At 41.0% G+C, this 26,792-nt stretch overlaps 1 protein-coding gene across 3 annotated transcripts in view; it reads right to left on the bottom strand.

Moving 5' to 3' along the window:
* Window positions 1-22,157, bottom strand: part of CLDN10 (claudin 10) — a 98,347-nt gene extending 76,190 nt beyond the window's left edge. For 2 of the 3 annotated variants that reach the window (XM_060129193.1, XM_060129196.1), the window contains exon 1: window positions 22,001-22,157. In XM_060129193.1, coding sequence (XP_059985176.1) covers window positions 22,001-22,157 — 157 coding nt within the window. Of the gene's footprint in view, window positions 1-21,943 lie in introns of all 3 variants that reach the window. The other variant, XM_060129195.1, reaches the window with a different exon arrangement.
* Between the last annotated feature and the right edge of the window lie 4,635 nt (window positions 22,158-26,792).

The following is a 26,792-nucleotide window of genomic DNA, read 5'->3' as shown; positions in this document are numbered from 1 at the left end:
CCAGGTCACCTGGGGATATTGTTAATCTGCAGATTCGGACTCAGGAGGTCCAGGTGGGGCTGAGAGTCTGCATTGCTAGGCAGCTCCCAGGGGCTGCCCCCCTGCTGGTGCAGGGCCCACACGTGGCAGGGTCTGTAGGACAGCAGCCTCTGTCTGCACAGGCGCCTTTGCGATTGTTCTTGGGCTGTTTCAGGCGCCTTTTCCGCCTTCCCTGCCACGAGGGGAGAGCAGCAGGTTTCCAGCTCTTTTCCATCCTGCCTGTCATCCCACTCGGGCCCATGGTGTGAACACAGACCTGCACACACACAGAAATCTCACCAATGACTGCTGAATGAATAAATGAGCGAACGTGGTGAGAACAGCTCTGAACTTGGAGTCTGAGACCTGCTCTGCCTCCTACAAACTATGAGAATTGATCAAGAGACGGCCTCTCGGAGACTCAGTGACTTCACCTGTTCAATTTCTGTAATTTCATTGTGGGGAGCAAATGAGATGCATGTGTGGAAGCTCCTTTTCATCCACACAGTAGCGTCCTCCTTTCCCTCCCTCTCTCTTGTCGCTCTTGTCTAGGGCTCCAGTCCGGTGTCTGATCCCGTGTCTGTCCTGTCTGTTCCCCAGTCTCCACGTCTCCACCCCCGACTCAGACCTCCCTCCTGAGTTCCGTACGTCTAACCATATACATGTGCGAGGCACGTTCTGTCTCAGAGATTGGCTGGAGGATCTGATGGGACCACGGAGGTCATCTCCTCCCAACTTGTAGTAACTCAGCAGAGAGCTGGGGCAGCAGATTTAGTAGTGCCTGTTATGGGTTGAGTTGTGTCCCCTACCCCCAAATTCAGACATAGAATTCCTCATCCTCAGTCCTTCGGAATGTGACCTTGAGGTGTTGCAGATGTAATTAAGGTGAGGTCATTAAGGCGGGTCCTAATCCAGCTGGTATGATTGGTGTCCTTATGAAAAGGGGACGTTTGGACACAGGGAGAACACCAGCGGAAGATGCAGGCAGAGATGGTGGTGCTGTGTCTCCAAGCCAAAGAACACCAGAGATTGTCAACACATCACCAGAAACGAGGAGAGAGGCAGGGAACAGACTGTCCTCACAGCCCCCAGAGGGAGCCACCCCTTCCCACACCTTGATTTTGGAGTTCTGGCCTCCAGAACTGTGAGAGAATGAATTTCCGTTGTTTAAGCCGCCCAAGCTTAAACCTGCCGCGTGTGCTCCAGAGAACAGCCTCCACACAGGTCTGTCCCACCCTTATGCCACCCCCATCTTTATCCCCTCGACCACCAGAACGATCCTCCCAAAAGGCAAATCCCATCAGGGTTCACCCACCTCAGGACGCTTTGCCAGTCTTTTTTTTTTTTTTTTTTTTTTAATTTTTCTTTTCTTTTTTGTGGTACGCGGGCCTCTCACTCTTGTGGCCTCTCCCGCTGCGGAGCACAGGCTCCGGACGCGCAGGTTCAGCGGCCATGGCTCACGGGCCCAGCCGCTCTGCGGCATGTGGGATCTTCCCGGACCGGGGCACGAACCCGTGTACCCTGCATCGGCAGGCGGACTCTCAACAACTGCGCCACCAGGGAAGCCCCGTTACTCCCTTTTTATTTCTCTTTCCTCCACTAGTGGGCGAGCCCCTGGAGGGCAGGAGTTTGTGTACTCCAAAACTTAACAGCCTGGCACAGAGCAGCCCTTGAGCAGTTTTTGTGGAACAAGTTCATCAGTGATTCTCAGAGTGTGGTCCCTGGACCAACAGCAGCAGCATGACCTGCGAACTTGTCACAAGTGCAAACTTCCGGACACTCTCCAGACCTGCGGAGTCAGACTCCAGGGTGGGGCCCCTGGGTTCACAAACCCTCCAGGTGATCCTGGTGCACACTCAAGGTCAAGCTCCGCTGAGTTTTAAAAATGAGAACTTCAGGAAATAGGATGTCAGTGGAATTTGCTGTTACTATTCAGCCTAGACTTAGACATCACAGGGTGGTGCCTGGTTGAGAGAAGAGCTCTCCCCTGGTCCCTCGTCACTGGGAATCACCGGGCATTACGGCCGCCTGGGACGCCCGCTGCCCATCTCTTCCTCAGCCCGTGTTGTACTCTATCCCCTCCCCAGGGTGTTGTTAATATACACGAAGGTCTCAGGAGTATCCTGAGCAGAAACCCAATGGCCAGGGAGCCCCGGATGCTAAGCGCCATGGTCGGTGCAGTCAGGCCCCACGGTGTAGTCGTGGCACCGGGTTTCTCATCCTCACTCTTAAATTAAATACAGTTTGTCAAAAATAAACAAAAACAAAACAAAACAAAGCCCACGTCGAAACAGAACTCAAAGCTACAAAGAATAGATTGCTTATTGAAGATGTGGGCAGGAAGGGGGAGGAACAAAGTGGGCGGATTGTGGGGTAAATGTCTTAAACTATATTGAAGTCATTATTGAACGGTAACCAAATAGTTTACGAAGTAAATTTCTTCTTTTAGAGACCTTTGAGTTGATAAATGCAGAGGAATAATAGAATTGGAATATTGCTGTTTTGCAACCTCTAATGAAATGATGCATGAAGGCAAATGGTTTTCAGTGCCTGCTAAATGATTAGCTGAAGCACTGATGGAAAGTTTACAATGAATGGACCAGGCTGTGATACCTGAACCCACCAATGATTCTTAATGCGGCTTCATGGTGAAGCCTCTTGGTGAGATGCAGTGAGAGCTCACGACACCAAAACAAGCAAAACAAAACCTGAATATGATGAAGTCAGCCTAGCTCTAACTGCCAGCTTATAGGAAATAGGTCTCCATAGGGATATAGTCAACAACAACAAAAAAACAAGTATGGGGCATTCTACAGGCCCTTAGACACTATTGTTCTTCAACAAATAAATTGCATGAAAAAAAGAGAGAGAGAGAGGGACGGGGAACCTATAGATTAAAAGAGATTTAAGAGGCATACCAGCCAAATTCAACATGGCAAATATAGGGATCTTATATGGAGACTGATTTAAACAAACCAACTGTAAAAATTTTTAAATTATGAGAAAATGAGGGCTATTCGAAACGCTGCTTGGATATTTGATGGTGTTACGGAAATGTTAATTGGGAGAGGTGGCAATGATGTTTATGTGACTATGTTTGGGTTTTTTTTTAATTAACTTATTTATTTATTTTTGGTTGTGTTGGGTCTTCGTTGCTGCATGCGGGCTTTCTCTAGTTGCGGAGAGTGGGCTCTACTCTTAGTTGCGGTGCATGGGCTTCTCATTGTGGTGACTTCTCTTGTTGCAGAGCATGGGCTCTAGGCGCATGGGCTTCAGCAGTTGTGGCACACAGGCTCAGTAGCTGTGGCTTGCGGGCTCAGTAGTTGTGGCTTGTGGGCTCTAGAGCGCAGGCTCAGTAGCTGTGGAGCACGGGCTTAGTTGCTCCGCAGCATGTGGGATCTCCCCGGACCAGGGATCGAACCCATGTCCCCTGCACTGGCAGGCAGATTCTTAACCACTGTGCCACCAGGGAAGCCCGTGACTATGCTTTTTAAAGCCCACGTTTTTTCAGATATAGACTGAAATATTTGTGGGTAAAATAATTTTGATATCTGACACTTGCTTCAAAATAACTCAGCAGGGGTAGGAGTAGGGGTGAGGAGTAGAGTGGGTATAGAAAAAACAAGAGTTGTCATGTGTTGATAATTGTTGAAGAATAGAAGATGAGAACATGGGGGTTGATTATACTATTTTCTCTACTTTTACATATTATTTCCATTACAAATTTTTTACAAGTACATGTTTTTTTTTAAATGCTTACTTTGCCATTGACATATTTTTAAGGCACCAGTCAAAACCTATTCCTTGTTTGTCTGTTGCAAATATATTTTCATTTGCCTCCTAAACTGTATGTTTTTTAACTCTCTTTATCTATCTTGAGGAGGGCTCTCATTTAAGTCATACTTACTTGTAGTGATTTTTAAAATTTTATTGAAATGCGTGTTCTGTAGCATAAGTAAGCTTCAATATATCTTCATCACCTTGTGATAAAATGCAGGTACCCCCTACTTTGACAAACAAGGCCCCCCATAATCAAACTCCATCCTACATGTCAGACAAACTCTTCCAAAGTATAGAAGAGAGGAAATACTTTAAAACCCATTTTATGAGGCCAATATTACCCTAATACCAAAACCAGACAAAACATCACAAAAAAAGAAAACTGCAGACCAATATTCATATTCAATGTATACAAAAATTCTTAACAAAATACAAGCAAGTCAAATCCAGCAACATATAAGAAGAATGATACACTTCAACATGGCAAATTTTATGTAATATATATTTTACCACAGTGAAAAAATAGTAAAATAATAAAAATAATTATACACCATGACTACATGGGATTTATCTCAGGGATGCAAGGATGATTTAACATCAGAAAATCAACCAGTGTAATACATCACATCGCAAAAATCACATGATCATCGCAGTAGGTGCAGGGAAAGCATTTGACAAAATGCTTTCAAGTTCATGGACCTTCAGATTGAGAACACCCATTCTGGAAAGTCTCTAAACATAGCACATGACAAATAATAGTGAAGAAACACCCAGGGCTAGAAGGTGGATTTAAGGGGTGCTACTGGGATAAAAATGTTCTTTTGAATCTACTGCAAAGAGTTTTCTTGAAACTGCCTTGATCATGAGCAATTAACAGTGTGAATGATTTATCTAAGATCTAAGAGGAGTACAGAGTGTAAACTCCTATAGGATAGGTGTGTGTATTCCTCCTATGCTACAGGCATAATTATTCCCCTCTAGGGGGGCATGAGTATCTTTGTGGTACCATAATTAAAGGGCCTTTGAGTGGCTTGGAGATTTAGGGCGAGTGGTTTAGACTTAGAATTAACACTAGCTGTGTGATCGTAGGTCAGTTATTTAAACTATAAGTCTCAGGATTTTTTTTTAAAATTTATTTATTTTGGCTGTTGACGGGTCTTAGTTGTGGAATGTGGGACCTTTTAGTTGTGGCATGCGGGCTCATAGTTTCGGCATGCTGACCTTTAGTTGCAATCATGCATGCGGGATCTAGTTCCCCAACCAGGGATCGAACCCAGGCCCCCTACATTGGGAGCGCAGAGTCCTACCCACTGGGCCACCAGGGAAGTCCCCCAGGATTCTTTTAATAGTTTTTATTCATATCTGAAGTTAGGATTCTAAGACCATAGAGGAGAATTAAAAAAAAATAATACCTATGAAGTATTTAGTGCCTGGGCCATGGAAGTATTCATCATGATAAACAACATCCAAGATGGTGTAAATCATGGGTCTGTGTTGAGACAATTATGTCTGCCTCTTAGATAGATAGATGTCAGGCTAGAGGACTTCATAACAACAAGTTAAAAGGACTAATATTCTTGTTAAGGACTGGCCTTGCTGCTCGAATAACCTTGAAAACTGAAGAAAAGATTGGCCAGAGAATGAAATTTAATTTGGACAAGTTCAGCAGTTGTGCATTTAAAGTAAACATATAAATGGCACAAAGAAAAGACAGCACTGGCCAGATGTTGCCAAAAAAGAGGGTTTTTCAGGGCAAGGCCTCAGCCTGCATTTTGGGTCCTTGACAAAGGGTGATTTTGTTCACATAGGGGCAGAGCTTAAACTTACTTCAGCTCTGGCTAAATGCTAGAAATAATGTCACACCACTGAATCTGTGTAAATGGTTTCCAAAACTGCTTAAAGATATAACTATTAGTCAAGGGTGCAAACTCAAATGTTTTCATGGGTAACATAACTGAAGGAGGCCCCATGGGCTGTTGCAGAGAGAAGGGGGCCTGTCATCGGAGGGCATGCCCTGTCTAAAAGCATTTATATTCAAAATGTTTCAGAAGCATCAACCAGCCAGACAAACAGGTTGTGGAGGCCTCAGTCCCACGCAAGCAGCTTATAATCTCTGATCAGTGGAACAAGCATAAATTAGGTGTTTCTCTTTTGTATCCCTGAACCCATAGGTGGTCTTTTCCCTTCCAATCAGATAAATACTTGGCAGGAACTGAACTGCTAAAAGCTCTGAATTGTAGCATCGCAGAATCCTTAGAGTTGCTTGTCTTTTCCCCATTTCTGGTTGCTTCCAGTTTCCTTCACAAATTCTTCCCCCTCCTTTTTTTTTTCTAGCTAACACTCAGCTGCTATTTAGAATAAGATGGTATTTGACCAACTTTTTTTTTTTTTTTTTTGGTCTTCTTTTCTAAGCACTTAATGCCTCAAACACTTCAATGTGTTCTGGCCCAAGAGCGCCCTCCTCTGTCAAGCAGTCACCAGGCCCTGATTTCTTTTCCCTTCCTTCCATCTTCGGAGTGGCTCCCAACCACCTGTGCCAAAGGGGCGCATGTGACAGAACCATCTCCAGCCCTCGGTGCTATTGACTACTCATCTGGAACTCTTGGTTTCCTTGGATAGCAAATTCTTTGCCTTTATGAAAGCTATTTACTTCTGAACAATATTCAGAGAATGGTCAAAGAAAATCAATTACAGTATTAATAAAATTTAAACACTTTTCTTTACAGGCTGATGAACAAAGTAAGCAGAAGTGATATAAGAACTGTAATCTAAAAGCAACTCAGCAATGTAGCATTAGAGGGTAATTTTTAAAAAGGTAAAGTCATGACACTCATGCAAATAATAAACGGTCATTATTAATTCATGACATATTTATTATTAACTATTATTAATTCATGATGGAATCAGTAAGATATTACAATTAGTTTTTATAGTCTCTCCCTGACAAATTCCTTTCTATCACGATCATTTGCACTGCTGTGAACAGGAATCGTTTGTATCACTATTAGTTTTCTGCAAGTTAACTTCTACCTTAACAGAGTTGTAAAATAGCCTCGTGAAAGACAAAGGTGCTCAACTCTAGAGGATAAAACAACCCTGCAAAGATCATAATCCGGCATTCCACTGAAGAGATGTTCTGTGGCCTGTCTTGCCCTTCCAGCATCTTTCACAGCTTTTCCCGTCAGTGGTGATCATTTTATTAACATCTCTCCATCTCGTCTTCATCCCTATCCCGTGCTTCCTCCCCCAACCCACAAGGAATCCTAGGCTTGGATAAATGGTGTCTGTGTATATTATGGACTGTGTGAAAATGTTGGGAAGCTTGTAAACATTTTACAAGGATGTGGAGAAGAAAAAAAAAGGCTGACCTAGTAATAGAGGTTTAGGGAGATGAGGCTGATAAACACTCATCCAGAAAGGATGGTTATTATATAAATGGCATTTGAGGGCTGTTCCCCAAGCCCCCGTGTCTTAGTCAGCTTGGGCTGCTATAAAAAAGTACCACAGACTGGGAGACTTACAAACAACAGAAATGTATTTCTCACAGTTCTGAAGGCTGGATGTCTGAGATAGGGGTACCAGCATGGTCGGATTCTGGTGAGGACCCTCTTCATGGTAATGGACTGTCAGCTCCCCACTGTGTCCCAACATGGTGGAGACAGAGGGGGAGAGCTCTCTGGGGTCCCTTTTATAAAGGCACTAATCACCTCCCAAAGGCCCCATCTCCTAACACCATCACATTGGGGGTTAGAATTTCAACATATGAATTTGGGTAGGGAGGGGACACAAACATTCAGTCCATTGTACCCCCCATTTCCTCCTCTTCCCACTCGAACATAAGCTCCATGAGAGCAAGGACTTTTTTTGGCCTCATTTTCTTTTTTTTTTTAAATTGAAGTACAGTTAATATACAATATTATGTAAGTTATAGGTGTACAATATAGTGATTCACAATTTTAAAGGTTATACTCCATTTATAGTTATTACAAAATATTGCCTATATTCCCTGTGTTGTGCAATATATCCTTGTAGCTTCTTTTATACATAATAGTTTGTACCTCTTAACCCCCTACCTCTATATCACCCCTCCCCCCTTCTCTCTCCCCACTGGTAACCACTAGTTTGTTCTCTCTATTCGTGAGTCTGTTTCTTTTTTGTTATATTCAATAGTTTGTTGTATTTTTAGATTCCACATATAAATGATATATAATATTTGTTTTTCTCAGTCTGACTTATTTCACTTAGCATAATGCCCTCCAAGTCCATCCATGTTGTTGCAAATGAAAAAATGTCCTTATTTTTTTATGGCTGAGTAGTATTCCATTGCGTGTATATATGTACCACATTTCCTTATCCATTCATCTGTTGATAGACACTTAGGTTGCTTTTATATCTTGGCAATTGTAAATAATGCTGCTATGAACATTGGGGGGGGTGTGTGTTTGTTTCTTTCGGATGTATACTCAGGACTAGACTTGCTGGGTCATGTGGTAGTTCTAGTTTTAGTTTTTTGAGGACTCTCCATACTATTTTCCATAATGTCTGCACCAAGTTACATTCCTGCCAACAGTGCAGAGGGTTCCCTTTTTTCCACATCCTCACAAACATTTATTGTGTTCTTTTTCATGATAACCATTCTGACAGGTGTGAGGTGAGATCTCATTGTCAGTTTGATTTGCATTTCCCTGATGATTAGTGATGTTGAGCATCTTTTCATGTGCCTGTTGGCTGTCTGCATGTAGTCTTTGAAAAAATGTCTGTTCAGTTCTTCTGCCCCTTTTTTAATCTGTTTGTTTGTTTCTTTGGTTTTTTTTTGATGTTGAGTTGTATGAGCTTTTTATGTATTTTAGATAATAACCTCTTATCAGTCATATCATTTGCAATTATTTTCTCCCATTCAGTATGTTGTCTTTTTGTTTTGTCCATGATATCCTTTGTTGTGCAAAAGCTTTTGAGTTTAATTAGGTCCCATTTGTTTATTTTTGCTTCTATTTCCTTGCTTTAGGAGACAGATCCAAAAAAATATTGCTATGATTTATGTCAAAGAGTGCTCTGCCTATGTTTTCCTCTAGGAGTTTTATGGTTTCCGGTCTTACATTTAGGTCTTTAATCCATTTTGAGCTTAGTTTTACATATGGTGTTAGTGAATCTTTGCCTTGTTTTCTATTGTGTCTCCAGTGCCTAAACAATGAATAGTACATGAAGGGGCTCCATTAGTATCTGTAGAGTGAATGAATAAGGAAATGAATGTTTCTCCTTCTCTGGATAAAAGAAATGTTGGCTCCAGCGCTAAAGACCAAAGAAAGAGAACTTCCTTGTTTCATCAGTGACTCTTGCAATCCCTGGCTTTCCTCTAATGTACTTCATTCATCCATCCAGCTAGTGTCTTTTACTGAATCTGCCTTGTTTTCCTAGTACTCTGCTACTTGTTGGTATTATAAAGATGAAAAGGATAAGATATGAGCTCTCAAAGACCATGCAATCTCAGTTCCAACAGGAGATTGGGAGCAAAGGTAAGAGAAAGGAATCGATGCATATCAAATGTGAAAAGTAGAACTGGCGGGGTTTCTGAATAGGGAGGAATTAGGACAATAGTAAGTGAGGTGAATTATGACTGGACAAAGGTAAACTGTCCATCATAGGAAAGATCAAGGAATGGGGAGGTCTAATTATATGCCCTCACTCCCAAGAGTCCAGGACCATGGGTAAGTCTGAGTTCCCAGCTATAAGAAGCTAATATGTAATAGGAAAAATGAAACAAATGTATGGGTTATAGTAAGAAACAAAGTAGTGAGAGGGAAAGTCTAATAACCTATGAGGTGGATCCAAAGGAGGAAACATTTTCTCTCTGTCTTCCACATCTTCATGTCATATCTGATACGTATAAGCTGCTGCTGTGAAAAAAAAGGCAACTGGATATTGGAGCCTGTCCTTCTAGATCTGTGGTCTAGCAGGGGAGATAGAGCCCATCCATCCATCACCAGTGCTGTGCCGTGGCTGACTTACTCTGGCTCCTATCAGGTCTCGAGAGCCAATTGCTAAGCCAATTTTTAAACACAGCCATTTAAAAAAGGTTAAATTTACAATTAAATAAATCATATTGAAAACAAAGGTAATAAATCCTCAAAACATATCACATCCTAAATTATCTGTGCTCTTGCGGGTCTTAGGTTGACTATGTCTGTATAATTGTGGGCTAGTGTGCATATTTTCCCAACTCCTCATTCAGTGACATAACATTAGTAGCTTGAAATTGCCGTAGTAGAAGGTTTTACAACATTGACACCACAGAAATTGGCAAATGCTACAAATTGGGACTTTGCTCATCCTTTTGTTTTCTAGATTTAAGAAAATGATGTAGAAAATGTTTAAAATGTAGATTAAACTGAAAAGGATGTCACGTCTAAGCCATGACATTGTGAATAGCACAAACAATTTGAGGAAATATTCTTCCAATATTCAAAACTATTATCCAAAGAAGTTACTTGTGTCGTTGACTATCAGGTGATATACCAACATGCTTCTTCGTTGTTTTGCTTTTACATGACTTGTTATGTATCAGGCAATGATCATGTAGGAATTACACTTGTTCATCAGTTGCAACAATTAGCTGGCCATGAATACAAAAATTCAGCTAAAAGCATTCTTTGAGAGTCAATTAGCTACATGTAATTTATGATAAAGAATACTGTGCATCTTATTACTATTTGTAAATTGTGTGCTATGTATTCTTTATATCAGTAAAAATCTATCATAAACATACATATGTATTTACATGTGCATGCATGTGCATATGTGTATATGCATCTATATCATTATATCTCTATTTATACTCATATTTTTTTTGGAGCACTGGTTGTTAACATTTACCACTGTCCAAAACCAAAAAAACAGAGTGGACAGTAACAAATGCCATAAGGGAGTTGCAAGAGGCTGTGGAAGCAGATTCCCTGGGAAACGGAGAAGCTATCATGGGCTTCATGAAGGGGATGAGAGCCAATGGAGTCTGGAGGCAGAAGAACTCAAGGGAACCATTTCCTCGGAGGCCCTTGGCTTTGCTGGTCCATGAGGGGAGAAGAGAGGTGCCTTTCTAGTAACAAGGGGGCCACTGCCTGCCTGAGGCTATCACTGTTGTCTGTTTTCTGGAAACCAGAATGAGACACAGGCTCTGAGGACCACAAAAGGTTGTATAAGAAGACAGGATGAGCTCAGGAATCATCAAAGCCTCTAGAAATAGGAATGTTCATCTCCTTCTGCGGCTCCAGGGACTGGTCAGTACAGAGCAAACTGTAGAGAGAATGGCCTAGTCCCACTAGCAGAAAAAGTCCACTAGCCATTGGTTTCTGTAAAGGGGCATTTTTCTTTAACTGGACTTGGAGGCTTGGAATTCAAACTTTATTGCAAAGTAGGGGGTAGAATTAGGCCCCCAAATGTCCTTTTGCATTACATGTAATTATTACATATCCTATAGAGTTGGACAGCATCTTTGCCCTCAATATCTATTCATATTCACAAATTTTCATGGGAGTCAAGTTTCCTGAAAGGCACTAGGACACTAACATCATCCCCCAGACCCCACTTCCATTTTTCCATCCTCACACACCACCTGCTCTACTACCGTCTCCACTGAACCTCTAAGATGAGGCCAGAGTGTAGAAAGGACAGCACTTCCCTTCCCACCCTGCCATCAACCCCATAAAAGGGAGGAGAGAGAAAAAGGGGAGCCTGAGCAGCGATATGGTCTCAGCATCAATTTTCTTCAAATTGTTGGAGGGGACAAGGTCTTGGTCCAATGTGGCACCAACATCAAAAGGTAGCCTGACTTGGCCATCCTGACTGTGGGTATATTTTGTGGGAAACACCTACCCATAGGTGAAATGAAATTGTCTCCGTCTTGGGACCCTTGGGACAAGTGTATCTGCAGGTGACACAGGGAGGGAGGGAAGAGGAGACAGGGTGGACGCAGAGGCCAGCAGTGGTGGAATATGACCTTGAGGAGAAATGAGGGCACTGGATTTCTAGGTGGGAGGAGCTTGTACACAGTGGTTGTTGGGAAAGGTATGCCTGGGAGTCTTTTCTAGAAGCTATGTTTGCATAGAATGCATAGCTTTTACTCTCCTTTGTGTTTACTTAGAGGAAAGGCTGATGGAGTTTGAGGTGGAGCCGTGGTGGTGTTGGTGGTGGTGGGACTTGCGCCCTATTGAGAAGAAACTGAGTTCTCCCCTGAGACAATAACAAGCACAAAATGAGATCATTACAAGCACTGCCAGGAAGCTCAGAGATATTCAGGGCAGCGGCCCGCGGAAAAGTCTGGAGTTTCTGCCTGGATTCCATTTGAACTGGGGCAGAAATGTAAAGATACAGCATTTGTTCCCATAGACTGATATAGTGTGGAGCATAACTTTTACGCATAGAAAAATATAAAATAAAAAGTATAAGATATAAGACAGGATTGGATTCTATCTTATACTCAAAATGTATTAAAGACCTAAATGTAAGACCGGAAACCATAAAACTCCTAGAGGAAAACATAGGCAGAACACTCTTTGCAGATATTGAAAAATCCTTGCATCCCTGGGATAAATCCCACTTGATCATAGTTTATGATCCTTTTAATGTAATGTTGGATTCAGATTGCTAGTATTTTGTTGAGGATTTTTGTGTCTATGTTCATCAGTGATATTGGCCTGTAATTTTCTCTTTTTTTGTGGTATTTTTGTCTGCTTTTGGTATCAGGGTGATGCCATTTGCAGCAACATGGATGGACCTAGAGATTGTCATACTGAGTGAAGTAAGTCAGACAGAGAAAGACAGAATCGTAGGATATGGCTTATATGTGAAATCTAAAAACAAAACAAAACAAAACAAATGAACTTACTTAGAAAACAGAAACTGACTCACAGACTTAGAGAACGAACTTATGGTTACCAAAGGGGAAGGGTGTGGAGGAGGGAGGGACTGCGGGTTTGAATTGACATGTGCACACTGCTGTATTTGTAATGGACAGCCAACAAGGACCTACTGTGCCGCAGGCGGAACTCTACTCAATGTTATGTGACAGCCTAAATGGGAAAATAATTCGAAAAAGAATACATGTATAACTGAATCATTTTGCTGTACACCTGAAACTAAAACAACATTGTTAACCAACTGTATTCCAATATAAAATAAAAAGATAGAAAAAAAACTAAAAAAAAAGATTGCAGGCTGATTAAGGGAAGAATCCAGATTTAGGATTCTTAGGAAGAGAAGGCCTGTCAATTAAGTTAATAATGGAAGATAATTACAAATATTTTAAGAAGCTAGTGAAGCACAGTTGAGCAGTCGGGTGTGTGTGGTCAGGGAACAGGGAACGAAGAGAAAATCCTGACAGGAAAAAAATTCAGGAAGGAAACAACTTACTGTTGGAAAATGATTTCCACTCCTCATCTCAACTATTTGAGTTAAAAGAAAGTAAGACCCGTGAAAGAACAACTATTTCCAAAGCAGTCATCCTCAGACATGCTTTGTATCGCAGATGACCCGGGTGGTACCAGGCTATCTTGAGAAGGTTCTGGCGTGTGATCTGGTCTGTTTGCAGTCAGTGGTGCTTTGTGCTCACCCTGCCCTTTTTACCCAGCTGCTTATAACGTGCAGAAAGTAAACCCTCAGAGAAACGGCCCCGCCGCCCAGCCCCTCTTCAGGGTCTATCGGATGAAGAGACGCAGAGCTCTGTTTTCTGCTGGCTGTGGTCACGCATGGCTGGAGGATTCATGGACAAGACCAACAGCTCCATCTGTATCTCAGAGTCACTGATTACCAAGAGAAGGACTCAGCCCAGAACCACGCAGAGGATAGAAAGTCCTCAGAGAGTGAGTCTGTTACAGTAATCCGAACAATCAGAGCCATTCTTACCACATTCTGATTTCTCCATTGCCCCTTTCAAATACAAGCCGTTTTCTAAGGCCCAAAGGGAACACTGTGAATGGTGCCTAAGATTTTTCATAATGTGAACATCTGAATGAAAGGACCAGATGTGACCTTAGAATGAAGGCAATGACCAGGGAGAAGGGCAGGGGTCAAGGGAATGCCCCAAATTTCAGGGATATTGATGTTTAAATATTTCTTTTTATTTTTACATGTTCACAGAATCTCAGATCTCAAACCGGAAAAGACCTTAGAGTTTATCCAGTCTGTCTTCCTGGCCAATGCAGGAATTATTTCTACCACCTTTTTAGTAGAGGAGCATCAGCCTCCTCTAGATACTTCTAGTCAGTTCTTTGTGGGACAGACCATTCCGTTGTTGGGCAACTCTGATAGAAATTGCTTCTTCAGAGAGCCCCTAACTCTGATTCCCTCGTAACAGCTACCCAGGGGTCGTACTCATCTTCTTCCCCTTCCTCCATCCCTCTCACACCCTTACCCATCATATTCTTTTCCTTTTTTCCAGATGAAACAATTGCCCATGTGAATTTATTTCAAGATCTCTCGTCTTCCTAGTTACCCTCCTCTCACATCAATGAATGTGGTTTGTATTCACGTTCCTTAAGATATGGTGCCCAAGACCAGCACTGTGCAATTTGACTATGGAATATGCGGGAGTGAGGGGCTATTACCCTTCCAATTTGGACATTCTTACGCTATTATTGGCACTTCGGATTGCATTAATCTTTATGGCTGCTACCTTTTCCTGTTGTTTTTTACTTAAACGTCTAAGAAGCACAGCTTGTTTTTTTTTTTTAATTAAATTCAGTCAAACTATTCTCTCTCATTCTATCCAATCGATTTTTAAAGCCAAACATTAAGTTGAGAATCTGACTGCTTGAGATCTTTGTATGTATTGGAAAATACTGTCCTGGGAGAAGGGATGGAACTTAGGGTGGGACCTGCTCTGTAGCCAGCTTCCCCTTCCACTGCCCCCAAGTCTCTGGGCAGGACCCTCGGAGCACCCGTGACCCCTTCATCCCTCATGAGTCACCAAGTTACTCGGTCTTATCAGTTCTACCTCTAAGTACCTTCCTTGTCTGTTCCCACTGTTGCCCTCACATGAGGTTCAGGTTCTCACATGAAATACTGCAGGATCTTTCTGAAATGCAAGTCCCATCAGGGATTCTCTGCTCAAAATGTTTCAATGGCTTTCGGGCTCCTCTAAGACAAAGTCAAAATCCCCTCATAGAGCTTACAGGTCCCTTTGCAAGTCCCCCTCCATGTGCACCTGCACCCCATCTTGACGTCCTCCCACACATCCACGTGGAGTCTTTCCAATGTGCTCGCTGGTCCCTGAGGCGCTCGGCTCCTTTCTGCTTGGAGGTCTTTGCTCGTACGTGCCAGGCCCTGCTCTGAACGCTCTACACAAATTAACTCACTTCATCTTCACCCCCACCCTCTGAAGTAGATAATATTACTCCCATTTTACAGACGGGGGAGCTCATATGTTAAGCATTTTGCCTGGTGTCATGCAGTTAATAAGTTGTAGAGCAGGATGAGTCCCGTGACCCGAAATGCCCCCCCTTTCTTCCTCCTGGGTGAACTTCTACCCATCTTTCAAGACAGTTCAAGCACTGGCTTTTCTGGGAAGTCTGCCTATGCCCTGAACTTAACCCCAGATAGCACTTATCGTTCTGGGATAATCGTTTGCTAAATGATCATCTCCCTCTAAGCAGCACATCCACGGAGATAGGCCCCTGTGCTTTCCTCACTGAGCCCCCAGAACCTATATTCTGTGCCGGGAATCTAACGAATGCTTTGATGAAAGGAACTCATTAATGAATAAGTGACTTAACTACTTACAGGGTTCCTTCTGTAGTTGTAATATGGCATCATAGCCATTTTTACCAAATTGTTAATTTTGGGTCATCAGTTTTTCCTATAATGTGTACAAAAATCTACCCAAAGCTTAATTGTACATCAATTCTTAATTTTCTTAAGAAAGAATTTAAAAATTCTTAATTTTCCCCTGAAATTCAGATCAGTTATCTTGGCTTTGTCTAAGAGCAATACTGTTTTCTGAAGTGCTCTGGAATTACTTAAAAACGCACAGCGGCAGTATGTTTTAAAACTACCAACCCCAGTTTGCTCTTTGCTCAGGTGTCCTTTGAGTTCATCCCCTTGAGGATGCGAGTTAGTCTGTAAGGGAATGGAGCAGAGGAGACTCAGGAGCGCCAGCTTGCCGCATGTGCGGTCGGACGGGCAATGAGCGAGAGAGGAGCAGTGGGCCCGGAGAGAAATACGCCTGAGCCTTTTCTACACATCATCATCATCTTATAGATAAGAAAGGGAAACAAAGTGAATTTAAGTGACTTATCCAAGGGCACACAAGAAATTAACGGCAGAGCTAGGACTTAAACGCAGGTTTGGGGCTGGTACAGAATGCTGAACATTTCCCCAAAAGCTCTATAGACGACCATACAAAGTTATAAATACGTTCTCCTGTTGAGTCTCAGATACTTCGTCTGTAAAATGGGGATTATACCATCTTTTGGATAAATATGATAATATATGTGAAAGCACTTTGTAAAATGCAAATATGATTCAAATCAATATATTAAACTGTCTGTCACAAAATTTTTCCCAGTTCTTAGGGCCAGGAATATTTGAGTAAACTTTGTCCATTTTTTGACTGCCCAGCATACAAACGCACCTTAGTTCTGGTGAAGCTCTATCTCCCACCATGGAGCCCGAAATGGGCCTTTTCTCCTCATCTCCAGCAGATGCAACGTATGATTGACAAAATGAAGAGGCCCACGTCTGTGGTGAGAACCTGACTTCTAGATGCAGTGTGGTCTTGCCTTATAAGGTACAGTAAATCCTAACCTGTAGGATAAGCATAAACTGTAGTCTAATGAGCACAATAGCCTTTGCTTTGTTACAAATATGACATAAGACATGCAACAAGGCGTCAGAGTCATCCTTCTATTAGGTTCTGGATTCCAGGAAGCAGCTACTGCAGTCTTGGCTGGAAACAAAGAGATGGAGCGGAAGTAACTGTCACCTTCCTGCCACTGATATGTGAGCTCTCCAGGCACTGAAATCTGTATTCATAAGAATGATTGCTACCCTTTATGGTGTGCATCTCGCCTGTGTTATCTCGTTTCATCGCCATTTAACAAGTAAGAAAACTGAAGCACAGGGAGATTAAGACCCTTAGTTAGTAAATGGTGAGTCCATCACACTCAAAGTCTAGACTCAAAGATTCAGACTCTAAGCAGAATTTCTCACCCTTTTATGTGCATGGGGGACACCTGGAGATGTTGTCAAAGTGCAGATTCTGATTCTATGGGTCTGTGGTGGGGCCTGAGAATCTGCATGTCTAGCAAGCTCCCAAGTGATATAGATGCTGCTGGTCTGAGGACCACACTTCAAGAAGCAAGGTTCTAAATCGTTCTTGAAAAGTGCACTTGAAGCACTTTGAAAAGTGCTTCTTGAATCTCACCATAAAAAACACTCATGGCTCTTCAACTATGCACTTCCCTAGGGCTTCTCCTTTTGCCAGAGGTTGGTGACATGAGAGGAGAGTCCCTATGCATCTATTAAATGCTGATTTCTTCTTCCATTTGTTCAATCCACAAATTTTATTGAGAGCCTGCCTGGAGCCAGCCATAATAGTGGGTGCTGAGGATATCAGGATAAGTAAGATAAGGTCCTGGCCTCTAAGAGAGGAGCTACTGATGGACACAGGCTGTCCTGAAAACCTGTGAACACCCTGCAGCAGACTGACTTAGGACCAGGTCCACTTGTGGGCTGCCTGGGCTCTGGTACCATCCTCACCGCCACAAGGTGTGGGCATGTTTCAGCACGTGGGTCCAATCCTCTTGGCACACAGACAACTTTCTGGCGGCTCCTCCTGTCCAGAGTCTACTGTGAAAATACAATTCACCTACCTTGGGTCACTGATTGTGTCAGTAAACATAAAACTATGCCATTTTTTTTGTTGGGATAAGAACGCACTAAATGTTTCTTACACTTCTTTTGGGGTGAGAGAACTGCCAAAGACAGAACTTGAGTTTTTCTACATGCTTTTAGATAACTTTACATGCATTTGGATCACAACAAGAAAATCACTCTGAATTAAAATTAACCTTAGGTTTATTTAACAAAATTAAGTCTCAGAAAGCAATCAGAATTTTAGCAAATGGACACCTATCTTGAGATTAAAGGTAAATGCCTTCTAAGGCTGCAGAGATCTATCAAATGTGTTATTTTGAAAATATTTTTGAAACATCTTAATTATTCAAGTCAATTTTCCCTCACTGAGGCTGTAATTAGTTTTCATTTATTATTACTGTTGTTTGAAATTTAAATGTACTACTGTTATTTAGTCATAGACTAAGGCACACATTTCAACCAGGAAGAAATCTAAAGTTATGACATCAGATGATTCCCACCTGTTCCCTATGTGAGAATAAACATCCAGAGAAACCTCTTTTCTTTAGCAAATGCCATTCCTTTCCCCTATCTTTATGGCCTGGCTGTTGAGGTGATGGGGAGAGAGGTGAAGGATAGGCAGGTGAGGAGAGGTCCACCTTTACTAAGTGTCATATGGTCGTTTGAGATCATTCAGACCTATCTCCACTCAGATGCAGATGAGATTCTATACTGTCAGGATCCAGGAAGCCAGCAAGATAATAGATAAGTGGAGAAAAAGAGGGACAATTCTCAGGAGGAATAATGTTAGAGGACCCTATTACAGTCATCATTCTTCAGTGAACTTCTATGGTGAAGTGGTGAAGGATTGTAAAGCTCTTGAGTGAACTTCAAGTTGAAACGGGCTTTAAGGGACTCCTGGCATCCAGCTCTTTCAATATAAGGAGGAAGAAAGTTAGGAATGAGGCACAGAGAGTTTCATTACCAAAGTCAAGGTCTTAAGACTAGTTAATTAAAAAGTCAGAACTTGAAGCTCCATCTGCTGAATTACCATCCAGTCATCTTCCTTTTTCCTGCCTGAGTACCCATCCTATATCATGCCAGCCTTCGTCCAGGAATACAATCTTGCCCTCATCACAAACTATCTGTCTCCTCATTATTTTGTTCATTCAGTCATTTTGCAAATATGTATCCAGAGCCCATTGTGTGCCTGGAGCACGCGGAGAACATCACAGGCCAGGTCCTGCCCTCGAGGCGACCGTGACTCAGCTTTACTCTCTCCTTGGAGCCATGCTTTCTGGATCCAGCCTTCGCCGTCAGAAATTACTGCTGCTCTCCCTGTGAGAGATGCTTTGCTTTCACAGTTAAAACTCTCTACCAACATCGAGAGGAGAGAAAAACACAACACAACAAAACAAGAGACACAGCCCAGAGTGGCTATTGCATCTAAAGACAGTGAATTGCTTTTGAAATTGAGTCAAGAAGTTTTCAGTCCACAATGAGGATTGAATTACAAGTGTCCCTATGGTGTTGTCCTGAAATGGATTCCACAGAACTATAGTTGAAGGGGGCCTGTGTTTTTCACAACTGGAAATGCCCCTTGTCCAAAGAAATGCTGGCTTACATCAAATCTTTTAATGTTGTAGTCACTACTAATGTAAATGGGTTCCTAAAAAACTGTAGCTATACTGGGTCATCTAAGAGGGTGTTAGCAACAAGAAGGTATGACTTTGACAGTGACGTTATGTAACCAGCAAGGAAAAAAAAAATCTAGCAGTTTAAAAAGATTTTCTGTTGTTCTTTCTTAAAGGAGGCTTAATGTGGCCTAAGTCTAAGAAGATTTGTCTCAAATTGACGATGTTGGCTTAAATCATTTATTATTTTAAAATGCGATATAACCATTTTCATTCCCCTTTGGCTTCTGAGTTTTTTTCTTAATTTGGAATTATTGTGATGATTGAGAGCCTATTGGCATAAAAAGCTTCCCAACACCCCACTGTTGTGTTTTCAAATAAGAATAAAGGAGAAGCAACCAGCCTCGTCAGCAATGACTCCGTGTGAATGAGGAAATCCAAACTGGTGAGTGTCCATTTTCTTGGAAATATGAATCAGTGTTCCTGATATTGAATATAGATTTCTGTAGTAACCTGTATCTTTGATAAAGATTTTGATTCAGGATGAAGGAAGTAGAAAGATGATGTTAAATGAATTTTACAAATTCTAATTGAAGCATTGTCAGTGGACAAGGTTTTCCAAATTACCTCTCGTGTGCAGGGTACAGAGCAGACATAGAATACGTTATTTTTACTGTTGAGAAACAAAATCAAGAGGATAAAGTTTTAAGGTGGAAGGTTATTTGGACCACTTTCAACACTGTTCATTAATTAGCCCACTTTGGAGCTAAGGTTGAACACCTATTTTTCACAATAACTCGGTTTCATTAAGGAATAGAGAATGAAGGGTAATAACACCATACATATATATATATATAAATATATATATATAAATATATATATATATATATATATATATATATATAGAATGAACCCAGTAGAGAACAAAAAAATACACTTAGCCACATGACATAACTTCTACCTGCTGCCTCAAGGTGGGAATGGGCCAAGAGGTCTGTGGAATGACAACAGTGTCCCCATAATACTCTTCTCTTTTTACAATTTTCTCTGCATCTAGGGAAACCTTCCGCAGTAGAAGGAGAATTTTGAAATATCCTAAAATAAGTTTAGAAGCTGGGACTGAAGAGAGAGTAGCATTGATTCCTCTAATGGGTGCTCAGGAAAGTCCATGTTACTTGGAGGCCTAACTGAGGTGTCCAAGCTTGAACACTTCCCTTTATTGTCATTAGACTCTCCTGGATTTAACTAAATATCCTCTCTTCATCCTTTGGCACGCACTGTGGACTAATGACGTGAATACTTGACACAAAATCCCATAAAATATGATGCTTTAGTAACTTCCTAGTTAAAATTTGATTTCATTTCCTTTATTGGGGCCAGGGTACAGTGTTGCCATTTTATTGTGAAAAGTCTATATATTATAAAACACCAGGGGCAATTTTTAATGTTATAAACCCACAACCTGCGGCTGATTTGTAAACATAATCAAATAGGCAGAAAGCAGGGGCAGGTAGCGATTCTTATAATGACATACAAGCAAATAGCAAATGATTGTTGCCCTGGAGGTATCCTGTTGTGTGAAAATGGCTTTTTTTGAAGTATAGTTGATTTAAATATTATATTGGTTTCAGGTGTACAATATAATGATTTGATATTCTTATAGATTATACTGAAAATGCCCTTACAATTTTCCCCTCTTTAAAATACACAGTTCCTAATAGTTTCTAGTATGCCTAACATTGAAAGCTTGTCTACATACTTTTTTTTTTTTTTTTTTTTTTTTTTTGTGCCGTACACGGGCCTCTCACTGCTGTGACCTCTCCCGCTGTGGAGCACAGGCTCCGGACACGCAGGCTCAGCGGCCATGGCTCACGGGCCCAGCCGCTCCGCGGCACGTGGGATCTTCCCGGACCGGTGCACAAACCCGTGTCCCCTGCATCGGCAGGGGGACTCTCAACCACTGCGCCACCAGGGAAGCCCTCTTAACTACTTTTTAAAATTTTCTTGCTCTGCTGTATTATCACTAAACACGATTTTTTAAAAAAATATGGAAACCCCTTTAAAAACCCCTACATCTCTCAACACTGTCCATCTTCTCATATGTTTCTATCACTGTGAATATACACACGTATGTGTATGGATTTCATGCTAGAATGGCCTGAGGAAGTACAGGGACTTAGGATAACATATGATCAGGACTTCCCTGGCGGTCCAGTGGTTAAGACTCTGTGCTTCCACTGCAGGGGCATGGGTTCCACCCCTGGTCAGGAAACTAAGATCCCGCATGCCGCACGGTGAGGCCACAAAAACAAAACAGTACAACGTATGATCTACTGACGGCGTGTGTTTACCATATGTATATATATGGTGTCCTCCATGACACAAGGCAAATCAAAACCTGTTTTAAAACAAGCCAGTCACTTCTGCCCTTTCCTTTGGAGTCGATTATTTGCATTAGGTATTTCTAAAAGATCCATGCAGTTATTTGCCATATGAAAGACATGATTTAATTCTTTCAGTCAGCATTCATACACCCCGTCCCTCCTAGGCAAATCTTGGCACTTGGATTAAGTACTCAGAGTTAACAGCCAACTGTATACGGACTCTTCAGCACAGTGAGGGGAAAAGTGACATTTTACCTCCACCCCAAACAAAGCTATTATATTTACCTTCTACTTTGAAGATAGTAAAGTGCGGTCGACAATGGAAAGAACCCAACGCGTTACCTGCGCAGTTCATCCACAGACCCTGGTAAACCCAAGTGGCCGTTATCACCGAGGATGCTCGGGTAGTTACTTTCCACTCATTGGATGCGGTGGCAGCGACGAGAGCACCAAAGCCCCCGACGCCAAACACCAGAGCCGAGATCTGTGCCCTGGACATGTCGCTCAGGCGTCTCCAGGGACACTGTCCAGACAGATCGCTGCGGTGGTCTAGGCATGCAGCGGACACAACCCGCTTGGACCAGTGTTGCAGCAAGTTAATGCGGGCAGGTGACACTACTTCATGCTCGGGTGGCCTGAGGAAGGACCGGAACTTAGGATCAAGTCTGATTTACCGATGGCATTTTAAAGGTAGCCTAAGACGATCTTTCTAACTTCCTACACGGATATTTACTAAAAGTTTGTAGATGGATTCTGAAGGTTTTGAGTTCGCAGATTTTTTTCCTGCCACATAGTTAATGTTTAATTTTCTGTTAGCCTGAAACTTAATGAACCATGCAGGGACCAGATATTACAAAGTACAAATTATACAGTAACAGTTAAGGCTTCTTTGACCCATTGCTTTAGTCTTGCGTGCTTCTGAATCTTATATAAATGGAATCATAGTGCGGCTTTCTTCTGTAACCAATTTTTTCACACGTTATGTTTGTGAAATTCATCTATGTTCAGCAATGTAGCTATGGCTCATTAATTATTACAGCAGAATATAGTATTTCATTAAATGAATTTTGCTGGGTTACACATTCATTTCGACTCAGTACTTTGAAGATATAATTCTGTTTTCATTTGGCTTCCATTGTTGTTTTTGAGAAATCGAGCGTCTGATTTGTCATTTCTTTGGAGGTTAACCTGTATTTTCTCTTTGGTTTTAAGATTGTCTTTGGTTTTGGCAGTTTCACTAATTTTCTAAGTGTGGATTTAAAAAAAAATCTTATTTGGGATTTACTGAACTTTTTGAAACTGATGATTCATTGCTTTCATCAATTCTGGACAACCATTAGTCCCTTCCTTCTCCAGATATCACCTCTGTCCTTATCCTTTCTTTATCTCCTTCTGTGACTCTGACAAGCTCTATGTTTTTAGTTGGTCCTATGTCTCAAAATCTCTTTAACATTATTTACTTCTTTATTGCTCCATGATGAATTCTGGGAATTTTTTCAGACATATGTTCTAATTTTTAAATTTTTTCTTCAACTATATATAATCTGCTGTTAACCCATCCAGAGTTTCTAATTTCTATTACTCTCCTTTTTAAAATAATTCTGGAAGTTCCATTTTATTCTTTTTCAAATCTTCTTGTTTCTTTTTTCTAATCTCTTGTTCTTTAGTCATAATTCAAAGGCCATATTTTATTTTATTTTTAAAATTTTTTATTTTATTTATTTATTTTAACATCTTTATTGGAGTATAATTGCTCTACAATGGTGTGTTAGTTTCTGCTTTATAACAAAGTGAATCAGCCATACATATACATATATCCCCATATCTCCTCCCTCTTGCGTCTCCCTCCCACGCTCCCTATCCCACCCCTCACAAAGCACTGAGCTGATCTCCCTGTGCTATGTGGCTGCTTCCCACTAGCTATTGATTTTAAATTTGGTAGTGTATATATGTCCATGCCACTCTCTCACTTTGTCACAGCTTACCCTTCCCCCTCCCCATGTCCTCAAGTCCATTCTCTAGTATGTCTGCGTCTTTATTCCCGTCCTGCCCCTAGGTTCTTCATAACCCCCCTTTTTTTTTTTTTAAGATTCCATATATATGTGTTAGAATATGGAATTTGTTTTTCTCTTTCTGACTTACTTCACTCTGTATGACAGGCTCTATGTCCATCCATCTCACTACAAATAACTCAATTTCATTTCTTTTTATGGCTGAGTAATATTCCATTGTATATATGTGCCACATCTTCTTTATCCATTCATCCGATGATGGGCACTTAGGTTGTTTCCATCTCCGGGATATTGTAAATAGAGCTTCAATGAACATTGTGGTACATGACTCTTTTTGAATTTCGGTCTTCTCAGGGTATATGCCCAGTAGTGGGATTGCTGGGTCATATGGTAGTTCTATTTGTAGTTTTTTAAGGAACCTCCATACTGTTCTCCATAGTGGCTGTAACAATTTACATTCCCACCAACAGTGCAAGAGGGTTGCCTTTTCTCCACCCCCTCTCCAGCATTTATTGTTTGTAGATTTTTTGACGATGGCCATTCTGACTGGTGTGAGGTGATACCTCATTTTAGTTTTGATTTGCATTTCTGTAATGATTAGTGATGTTGAGCATCCTTTCATGTATTTGTTGGCAATTTGTATATCTTCTTTGGAGAAATGTCTATTTAGGTCTTCTGCCCATTTTTGGATTAGGTTGTTTGTTTTTGTGATATTGAGCTGCATGAGCTGCTTATAAATTTTGGAGTTTAATCCTCTCTCAGTTGCTTTGTTTGCAAATATTTTCTCCCATTCTGAGGGTTGATTTTTCGTCTTGTTTATGGTTTCCTTTGCTGTGCAAAAGCTTTGAAGTTTCATTAGGTTCCATTTGTTTATTTTTGTTTTTATTTCCATTTCTCTAGGAGATGGGTCAAAAAGGATCTTGCAGTGATTTATGTCAAAGAGTGTTCTGGCTATGTTTTCCTCTAAGAGTTTTATAGTGTCTGGCCTTACATTTAGGTGTTTAATCCATTTTGAGTTTATTTTTGTGTACGGTGTTAGGGAGTATTCTAATTTCATTCTTTTACATGTAGCTCTCTGATTTTCCTAGCACCACTTATTGAAGAGGCTGTCTTTTCTCTGTGGTATATTCTTGCCTCCTTTATCAAAAATAAGGTGACCATATGTGCATGGGTTTATCTCTGGGCTTTCTATCCTGTTCCATTGACCTATATTTCTGTTTTTGTGCCAGTACCATACTGTCTCAATTACTGTAGCTTTGTAGTATAGTCTGAAGTCTGGGAGCCTGATTCCTCCAGCTCCATTTTTCTTTCTCAAGATTGCTTTGGCTATTCCGGGTCTTTTGTGTTTCCATACGAATTGTGAAATTTTTTGTTCTAGTTCTGTGAAAAATGCCATTGGTAGTTTGATAAGGATTGAATCTGTAGATTGCTTTGGGTAGTATAGTCATTTTCACAGTGTTGATTCTTCCAATCCAAGAACATAGTATATCTCTCCATCTGTTTGTATCTTTCATCAGTGTCTTATAGTTTTCTGCATACCGGTCTTTTGTCTCCTTAGGTAGGTTTATTCCTAGGTATTTTATTCTTTTTGTTGCAGTGGTTAATGGGAGTGTTTCCTTAATTTCTCTTTCAGATTTTTCATCATTAGTGTGTAGGAATGCAAGAGATTTCTGAGCATTAATTTTGTATCCTGCTACTTTACCAAATTCATTGATTAGCTCTAGTAGTTTTCTGGTAGCCTCTTTAGGATTCTCCTATGTATAGTATCATGTCATCTGCAAACAGTGACAGCTTTACTTCTTTTCCAATTTGGATTCCTTTTATTTCTTTTTCTTCTCTGATTGCTGTGGCTAAAACTTCCAAAACTATGTTGAATAATAGTGGTGAGACTGGACAACCTTGTCTTGTTCCTGATCTTAGAGGAAATGATTTCAGTTTTTCACCATTGAGAACAATGTTGGCTGTGGGTTTGTCATATATGGTCTTTATTATGTTGAGGTAAGTTCCCCCTATGCCTACTTTCTGCAGGGTTTTTATCATAAACGGGTGTTGAATTTTCTCAAAAGCCTTTTCTGCATCTATTGAGATGATCATATGGTTTTTCTCCTTCAATTTGTTAATATGGTTTATCACATTGATTGATTTGCGCATATTGAAGAATCTTTGCATTCCTAGGATAAACCCCACTTGATCATGGTGTATGATCCTTTTAATGTGGTGTTGGGTTCTGTTTGCTAATATTTTGTTGAGGATTTTCGCATCTATGTTCATCAGTGATATTGGCCTGTAGTTTTCTTTCTTTGTGACATCTTAGTCTGGTTTTGATATCAGGGTAATGGTGGCCTTGTAGAATGAGTTTGGGAATGTTCCTCCCTCTGCTATATTTTGGAAGAGTTTGAGAAGGATAGGTGTTAGCTCTTCTCTAAATGTTTGATAGAATTCGCCTGTGAAGCCATCTTGTCCTGGGCTTTTGTTTGTTGGAAGAGTTTTAATCACAGTTTCAATTTCAGTGCTTGTGATTGGTCTGTTTATATTTTCTATTTCCTCCTGGTTCAGTCTTGGAAGGTTGTGCTTTTCTAAGAATTTGTCCATTTCTTCCAGGTTGTCCATTTCATTGGCATATAGTTGCTTGTAGTAATCTCTCATGATCCTTTGTATTTCTGCAGTGTCAGTTGTTCCTTCTCCTTTTTCGTTTCTAATTCTATTGATTTGAGTCTTCTCCCTTTTTTGCTAATGAATCTGGCTAATGGTTTATCAATTTTGTTTATCTTCTCAAAGAACCAGCTTTTAGTTTTATTGATCTTTGCTATTGTTTTCTTCATTTCTTTTTCATTTATTTCTGATCTGATCTTTATGATTGTTTTCCTTCTGCTAACTTTAGGGTTTTTCTGTTCTTCTTTCTCTAAGTGCTCTAGGTGTAAGGTTAGGTTGTTTACTTGAGATATTTCTTATTTCTTGAGGTAGGGCTGTATTGCTATAAACGTCCCTCTTAGAACTGCTGTTGCTGCATCCCATAGGTTTTGGGTGGTCATGTTTTCATTGTCATTTATTTCTAGGTATTTTTTGATTTCCTCTTTGATTTCTTCAGTGATCTCTTGGTTATTAAGTAGTGTATTGTTTAG

The sequence above is a fragment of the Lagenorhynchus albirostris genome, chromosome 18, assembly GCF_949774975.1.
Source record: "Lagenorhynchus albirostris chromosome 18, mLagAlb1.1, whole genome shotgun sequence".
NCBI classification, from domain to species: domain Eukaryota; kingdom Metazoa; phylum Chordata; class Mammalia; order Artiodactyla; family Delphinidae; genus Lagenorhynchus; species Lagenorhynchus albirostris.
The sequence above is the reverse complement of the archived record's forward strand: the minus strand, read 5'-3'. Positions and strand labels throughout refer to the sequence as shown.